The sequence below is a fragment of the Corvus hawaiiensis genome, chromosome 4 (genome assembly GCF_020740725.1).
Source record: "Corvus hawaiiensis isolate bCorHaw1 chromosome 4, bCorHaw1.pri.cur, whole genome shotgun sequence".
NCBI lineage: Eukaryota > Metazoa > Chordata > Aves > Passeriformes > Corvidae > Corvus > Corvus hawaiiensis.
This window is the reverse complement of record NC_063216.1, coordinates 42,228,537-42,236,907: the sequence shown is the minus strand read 5'-3', so window position 1 is coordinate 42,236,907 and position 8,371 is coordinate 42,228,537. Positions and strand designations below refer to the sequence as shown.

General features: G+C 40.6%; 1 protein-coding gene across 1 annotated transcript; it reads right to left on the bottom strand.

Annotated features, from left to right (window-relative positions):
- Positions 1-1,211: 1,211 nt before the first annotated feature.
- Positions 1,212-7,067, bottom strand: KRR1 (KRR1 small subunit processome component homolog). The gene is made up of 10 exons (XM_048302214.1): positions 6,938-7,067; positions 6,361-6,536; positions 5,738-5,872; positions 5,361-5,486; positions 5,182-5,265; positions 4,543-4,599; positions 3,876-4,046; positions 3,641-3,718; positions 3,408-3,501; positions 1,212-1,858 (listed from the first exon to the last, which is right to left on the bottom strand). The coding sequence occupies exons 1-10, from the start codon at positions 7,029-7,031 to the stop codon at positions 1,716-1,718; spliced, it is 1,158 nt and encodes a 385-aa protein (XP_048158171.1). The 5' UTR covers positions 7,032-7,067; the 3' UTR covers positions 1,212-1,715.
- Positions 7,068-8,371: the final 1,304 nt, after the last annotated feature.

Sequence of the window (8,371 nt, the reverse complement as noted above, 5' to 3'; positions counted from 1 at the left end):
TCCTCCCCTGGCTTGTCAAACTCCTCCTTAATGGGTCCTCACTCTGCGGACTCTTCTGCTGAAGCGTATTTGTGAGAACAGGAATTTAAACTCAAGTATTGCAGTGTCTCCTGTTGAAATTAGTCCTTTCACTATGTGAGGTCTGAACTACCCAACAAGCCCTAACCTTGGTCTCACCTTTACTCTGTCAGCTGCCAAACACCAGCTGGTGTTTCTAAAAAGCTTTTCGTAGTGCTGGTATCACTGAACCCATCAATCACTACAGTTTCTGAGACGGGTGGCTTGTGACTTATGCATCATGTTCTCAGTTAAAGACGTGTAAATAGTATTTCCCTGATTGATTCCAAAAGAAACTGCCACTTACGAACAATGCAGTCCCTAAGAAGATTGGGAGTATTTTTTCCTTAACAATTAAGTGCCAAGAACTGCTCACATAATTGAAAGGCCTAATAACTTAGGCTGATGTTGTGCCCTACCCTAGAGCACAAGCACCATAGCTATGTCCCAATGCTCATGCACTGACTATCTAACCAAATATATTCTCAATTCTTATATGTGTGGGGAACAAAAAAAAAAAAAAGGCTGTGTTTTCACCCCCTGGTTTCAAATAAAAGGTCACTAACCTAAAAGCATTGAGCTGCACCATTCCAAGAGAATCATCTCCACTGCATGTGCAGTGATCAAAATTCAAAAACCCAGCAAAAGCACTCTTAACAGTCAGAAGAAATTAATTCAACAGAAATTAGTGTGGCTCTATCTCCTCCTCATTACATTTGTTTCTTTAATCTCCAATGCATGAAATAAGCAATAGCTGCTCTCCTGGTGCACTTTATTACTTTATTTCATCACATTTTACAGTTTCAGGAAGTTGGAAAACCTCTAAACTTCCTTTAAAATAGAGGAAGTGTCTCAAAAAAAAAAAAAGAACACAATTTTTAAGAACTTCTTGCAAGAAGGAACTAAATAAAGATATATTTAAAGGTAAATAACACAACTTTATGCTCTCCCTGCAGCACAATCTGTATGTAAAGACACTTACTTTGTACCATATTCTGTCTAAAAACCCATCAGTATAATGTTAATAAATGACAGTTTATTAATGGTATGCAATGAAGATTATGGTTTGTCTGATTTTCAGATGAAGCTGTGAGTTTGTTTCCTGGACAAGAAAATGGAGGTTGTGCAGTAGATTAACTAAAGATTTAAGAACATTGAATTAAAAATATTTATTAACATCAAGACAAGACACACAAAATAATCAGCTTTTACAAAAATAAAAGCATAATACAGTAATAAATCTTGCCCATTTAGCAAAAGTTATCACCACAACTACGGCTGCATATTGTCTGGTACTCTTTCACAGAATTACCTTGAACTTTCACCTTCCCAGAGTTCTCTGGCCCAAATGTTTAACACTCCACATCAAACTCCTAAATGTTTCTATTGTGAAACCCTCCCTTTAGGTAGATGGATATTATCCAAATACATTCTCTTACTTTCTCAAACAACAGTGCAGCACAGATTTCCTTCACCAACCTTGCCAAGTCTGTACAGCTATTGTAGGTCCACTAATTAAACTGTACTTAGGAAAAAAGAACGATCTTTCTACTTAGTCTTTTCTTTTCCACATTACACCAACAGCAAAAATTCTCCCATCTTCCAACTATAAAAATGTTCATTATCGGAGGAGACAAGTGAACCTCTTGGGTAGTGAACTACTTCTTTTTCTTTTTTTTCTTTTCATCTGCTGCCATTTTTAACTTTACTTCTTCCTCAGGAAGTGCTCCTAATTTCTTCTTCTTCGCATTCTTTACCTTTTCTTTGATGGCTTCAATATCAATCTTTTTCTCAGTGGAGGCTACATAGTAAGAAATACAAAGGTAACAGACATTAATTTAACTTCTGAAAAATGTTACCAATCTACAAGAAGACTTTATATATAAACACAGTAAACTGCATCCTGTGGCACTGGTTAGGACTTGTTTTATGTTCACTAATCATTTTCTAGATTATTCTAATAATCATTTTTGTTGAAACTAGTGTTATCTACAAATCTTATTCAGCAGAATTCGAAGAACAGTTATATAAAAAAATCCCATACAACAACATTTGAACACAGATGCCAAACCCTACAGACATACAAACTATTATCACCAACTCCTCAGAACACAGATGTACGCCTCTGAAATTAATACATATGCACTCTTAGACATAGGCTTGATAGATCTTGCATAAGAAAAGAAATTAACTGCTGAGTGCTTATATCCAGAGAAGCTTTTATGGCATTTTGTCTTTCTGCAAGTAACTAAAGTGATAAGATCCCAAACATGCCTGTCCCATCTTTATACTCTCTCTGTGGCCATCCATTAATGGCTACTGTTAGACAAAGCATGAGGAAGGGTGGGTTGGGGGAATATGATGCAGATCTTTGACCCTTGCATAAAAACCTTTATTAAAAACTTCCATAGGGAGTGCCAGAATACTGAAGTTATATACTTAGTGCTGAGCAACATGAATAACCTACTCTTATGTTCACACACGTGATGGTATTTTCTCTTTGGAGCACAAGTCATGAGTTTGGATCTAACTTTCCTATCTCACAGTTAATTCCTATATCTAAGGGTGGGTACCAGCTGTCTTCTTTGGATTTCAGTTCTTCTCTACATACAAACTACTCCTGTCATCTGTTCTTGGAAGACTGAAGGATTTCAGCTCAAAAACACATAGCAGCTAGAAAAGCACCATATTTGAGACACAGTGCAGACAACAACAGGATCATTGGAAATGTACTGCCATCACAACAAAAAAAAAGTACTGTATCAATGCTGCAAAACAGATGCTTTTCAAGAAGCACAAACTTTTAAGTTCTTAACAAATTGTGTAATACGTAGTGTAATAATATGTAGGTAGTATAGCTAACAGTATATCTAATACTATGAATATGAAGCATAATCAGTGAGAACTGAAGATTTGTTTCTCAGGTGTATTAAAAAAATAAGTAATCTGAGAACATAAGCTCTTACTCTGCACACAGTGTGCTTTTACTTTAACTTTCAGAAAAGCTATTTACCCTATCTTGTACCAAAGTTGTGAAGTCAGTTTTTCAAGTAAGTATTGCTTTCTGTTAACTTGAATGTAAAAGTCATGGCAGCTTTACTGTACAACTGAAAGGCAAAAATTGATGAAGCTAGAACAACCAATTGAGATTGACTCTTCAACAGAGAATTGTTTCAAAGGTATAGAATTATTGGCTAGTGATCTTTTTACTGTCCCTGGCAACTCTAGGCATGGATCTAACCACCAGGATTGTTTTGCATGACCTTTCTTTTTCCTAAGCTGCATTTGCAAAATCACTCAGCCTAGAAATTGACAACAGAATGTTTTAAAACAGGAAAAAAAAAGGTTACCTTTCTTTGTTTTCACAACTGGCTTTTCCTTTGGTGGGATAAAAGCTTTATTTCTTTCTTCTTGTCTTCTCTTGATTGCATCTGCTTGCTTTGCCTAAAGTTACCAATAAAAAGATCAAGTAGCAATAGAGAGGGGCAAAAAAGACAAAAAAACCCCTGAAAAAACCAGATTCCAGATTCCAAGTCAGCAATCAAATGCTTTTTAACTGGACTCTGGATTAGTAGAACTTTACCTTTATCTCTTCCATTTGTTTGCGTTTCTTCTGTCTTTCTTTCAAGAAGTATTCGCCACTTGCCAATTCTTTATCAATCTGTGTAAGACAAGTTGCAAGAAGTTTTACTTAATTATGCATTATAAGCCAGATATATAATATCAGGAAATCAGAAAAAGCCTCCCCATCTCTTTTTACAAAGAACACAATTTAGGTGTGCTCTATTCCTGCATAACCAAATAAAGTTTCAACTGACCTGGCTTTCTGGCTGCGGAGGTGGGAACGGTGTGTACTCCTTCTTAGTATTTTTCTTCTTGGGCTCCTTGCGTTTTTTCAAGTTCTTCCGCTTGAATTTAGGCAAAAATCTTTCCCAACTTTGTGTCCTCAGTTCAGGATCTTTTGCTAATTCCCTTTTGATCATCAAAGTCTTCAGGAGTTTCAGAATGTCACAAAGAAGTTATTAAAAAAAGAGTATTACAGTAGAAGCCAAGAGACTGAAAACAGAAGTTTCACTAGACTTTCTTACAGTGAATATGCAACATCCAAACCTTCCACATCTCACTTCAGTAAGAGCAGAGGGGCTTAATTACGAACAGCAGAACCAGACAGATGTCTCAAAACAGGGATAATGCACTGGAGAAGGTGCCTCAGTTTAAATGTGCAAGTATCAAGCCAACAATCAAAGGGAGAAAGTTTATACACACTTTTCCTTTGATGTTTTCTCAGATACTGCCATAATCGTGTTATGCCAATGTATCCTAGTAGAATGGAGGATATCAAAGTCAGTGGTTTTTATAAAGCAGCACACTACAGAAATTCTGAAAAATAGATTACCACACAGAAATATATAAGTTATTAACATAAAACTCTCTGGGAAGAAATAGTATTTTCTTGTAAACAAAAACGCAGTGGACCACGCTAACCTTGATGTTATATATGGGATGTATATTCTTCATTGTGTCCAGAACAACTTTTCTAACCTGTATTGAATACAAAACAAAAATAACAGAAAACTCAGCAAATATTTCATATGCTAATCAATTAAAATATCAGCTGTACTATCTTGCTTCCTCTGCCTCCCCAAAGTAGTAAGATTTAAAATCATAGGAACATTAAGGTTGGAGAAGACCTCCAAGATCATTGATTCCAGCCTTAAAAAAAGCTAAAGCACAGGGTTAACAGGAAGGCACAGCAGTTCAAAAATGCCAATAATACTGTCATGCTTCTAATAGACTCCAGCAGGCCCTACAAACATTTTCACGTTATCATGGATCTTACAGTGTCATGAGGAACCTGCTTTTGACAAGCGTTCTTCTCCCACATAGTTATTAAAACATATACAGATACTTTTTCTTCCAACACAGAAATGTCTTAAGAGTCTAAACAAAATTCCGCAGCAAAGATGATAACACTACGGACATTCACGTAAATGTAGCTTACTAACACATAACTGAAAGTAAGTAAAATACTGCAGTTTGCCAGATTTTGTGTATCGCTCACCCTTGAGCTGGGCACAGAAGTTTATGTTTGCAACACAAATGGCTCATCTACCTCCCTCTTACCTCTTTTAGCCCACTAAAGGGTCCAAGAGCTGAAACAGTGTTGCCTTGCACCATAATATAACAGTTTGTTAGCAGTTCCAGGGCCTACACCAAAAAAAGAAATTAAATTAGTATAATATGAAGACCTGACACAAATTTGGGTGTCAGTATTGTCTAGTTACTACATCTGCAGAAAGTACCTTAAGAGTAGATCCTTTTGGCCCAAGAAGTCGTGCTCTTCTTTTTATAAAAGTCTCTCTCTTCCTCACCAGAGAGCCTATCTTAATGATGTCACATGCCACATCATCCTGAAGGATACGAACTGCCTAAAAAGACAAGATGCAGGCAATGTCATCTGAATTCAAATCTATTACTCATAAGAGTCAAGAGAATACTTTAGGTTATTCTTCTCCCTTTGCTTTCAGAGATAGTTACTTTAAATATATATTTTATTTTACTTGGCTCACTTGAAATTCCCTCATTTTTAAAATGGAGTGATTTTGTAAGTATTATGATAGAATTTAAGGCAAAATATAAGCATTATCATGGAAAAAAACATTCAGGATTTAATACAGACCTGCTCAAATGGAACACTTCTTGCCAGAAGTTTTATTAAGTCTCTAGCCCTAATGATTGCATATGGATCAAAAGTCTTCTTAGTGGTAGTTACAGTCATGCTTCCTTCAATTAGGTCCAGCGCTGCATTCACATACTGCAGTATTTGAAAAGAAACACCAAATCAATCTCATAATTCAGCTTTGGCAGTAAGCAGTTAACAAACAGAATGACACATACAGAATGTAGATGTATTTTCCAAAACTTCTTAAGTGACTTTTAGCTTAAGAAACTTCACACACACAAAGACAAACCAGACTGAATATGTGTCACAAGGCCCAAAGCACCACCTCTATCATCTCCTTGAACTCAAGCACAACAAAGCTGTCAGTGTCTGGATGACGAGATACTTGCTGCTGCAAAGACTTTGCTGACAGCATTTGTAAAGAACTGCAAATCTGGCTACACAGTTCTTCACCCAATTTTGGATAACAAAAAATGACACTACTAATTCAAAATGCAAGCACAGTAGAAATTTACAAATACAGTATGAGTAAAGCAACTTGCACTATTTTTATTAGCTTAAGTAAGACCTGTATGTCCCAAAAGGTAAAGTGCAGTATCACAATTATTAAGAGTTCATACATGTTCACCCAAGGCTTTCTGGACAAGTGGCCAGCACTCTTTCAAGTACGCTTCTCTATACTTCGGGAACAATGTTGCAAAACTGCTTTCTTCCAGCAGCCCTTTGGGATTATCCTCTCTTGTAAAGGCTGGCTCTTTCCATCCATCTGGCACAGTGAGAAGTTCAGATTCATCAACTGTTATTAAAAAAAAAAAAAAGCTATTGTTATACGAAGATTGGTTTAATACACTGTTGAATGCGGTTTGCATCTCTTCTGACCTTAGAAAAACTACTGCTTTAAACTATTTATATTTTCTAAAAAGTTAAAAAAAAAAAAATCCGCAGCTGAGATATGCGCTGTTGATCTGGTATATACAAGATGATTATGCAAGTATATTATACAAGAATAAGGCACAGACTGAGACGAGGAAGCCGAGTACCTGCAGGGCGGGCGCACCACAACACGGCACCGCCGCTGCCGGCCCCAAGCACCCACCAGCCGCCTCTACCCTCCGCAGCGCCCCACGGAGGGGACATTCAGCCCGCGGCCCTCCCGACGAGCCGTCAGCCCCGCGCGGTCCCGCGTCCCACCCCCACCTGGCTCCGCTTTCTTCTTGTTCTTGTTCTTGTGCTTTTCTTTCTGCTTCGGCCCCGGCCCGGGCCCGGCCTCCTCTTTGGGCACGGCCGCCATGTCCGCGCGCGCGCCGGAAGGGGCGGGGCCGCGCTCGGCTCCCGGGCCGCGGGGAGCTTCCCCCGGCCGCCGTGTGGGACGGCCCGCCCGGACACCTTCCTCTAGCGCGGAACGCGGTGCGGAAAGGGGCAGCCTCGTCAAAATCTGCACCCTGGCACACGTACAGAAATACATGAAGTACTTCGGTGCTCGTAGCAAATGAAAAGGGGTTCCTGATGAGACCTAATTTTTTATCTGAATAACGTGATTTAAGGTTTTCTGGGGGATGCTCTGCATCCTCCTCCCTGCCCCATCCTCTGCCTGTAGCTGAGCATTTCCTTAAATTAAAGAGCAAGAATGAGCCTCCTCCGCTCTCTTTTACGGGTATCATGAAAAACCAATGGAGTGAAAAAGTGGAGGAGACCTTTAAGAGCAAGAACACTCTGAGGCAATGTTGTGTTTGGCAGATGTTCACTGCATCTGTTCATAAAAACCTGCACTCTACGGTGTTTAATTACTTAATTGATGAGAAAGAGATTTCTATCACCTGATCTATACCTAAGTAAATTATTGATTTAAAAATCAGTTTTGACCCCCCCGAAACCTTTCCTTCGGAGCTGGCTGATGTTTTTCCTAGCCTGCTCCATCTGCCAGCCCTTTGCCCACCCCATCTCCCACAATGAACAGGACTCCCAAGATCCTTTCTGTCTGCAAGCTTGGCATCGAGTTGATGCAAGCTTTTAGCCATTTATTTTAATTTCTGTCCGTCAACATCCTTCAAACAGGGATGGGGAGCGCTTCCCACAGACGGGAAAGAAGCTGGAGGGGGACCCCGCGAGGCCCTTGGCAGACGGGTGCCGGCGGTCCCTGCGGCCCTTTGGGGGGGTGGTCATCCGTTCCCGGTGCCGCTAGATGGCACTGGCCGCCGCGCTAAGCGGAGCTTCCCGAACGGAGCTGCCGCCCGCCTGTGCCTTCCGCGGGGGGGACACGACCGGGAGGGATGGAGGCGGTGGGAATGTGCGCCCCCTCCGCCCACGCAGCCCCGCCTCGCCCGGCACCGGGCTTTGGATGCCGAATGGCTTTGACGGAAAGGTTCCGTGCCCCTGGACAAGCACAGGGAGGCAAGCACAGGGAGGCAAATTTGCCTCTCTCGGCTCTTGGACACAGAAGCTTTCTGGGGCTGCTTTCTGGGCTGGTATTCCTCAGCACTGCAAAGCCTTTGAGCGCAGGAGGGAGGTCTGGCCCAGGTACAGACACCCAGTCGATGCGAAGGAAGGGCTGGGGGTCCTGGGGAGGTGGCTCAGTGAAGCGCGTGAAGCACACTGTGCGTCTCTCTCACCTGAAACCTGGCCACGTGTTGT

Bases quoted from the DNA above. Each gene is read 5' to 3' on its own strand.
- KRR1 (XM_048302214.1), bottom strand. From the start codon at position 7,031: ATGGCGGCCGTGCCCAAAGAGGAGGCCGGGCCCGGGCCGGGGCCGAAG. The intron at 5,487-5,737 runs GTCTGTATTAAA...TTGTCTTTTTAG, and splicing joins GAAGTGTTCCATTTGAGCAG to GCAGTTCGTATCCTTCAGGA. The intron at 3,502-3,640 runs GTAAAGTTCTAC...TGGTAACTTTAG, and splicing joins AACAAATGGAAGAGATAAAG to GCAAAGCAAGCAGATGCAAT.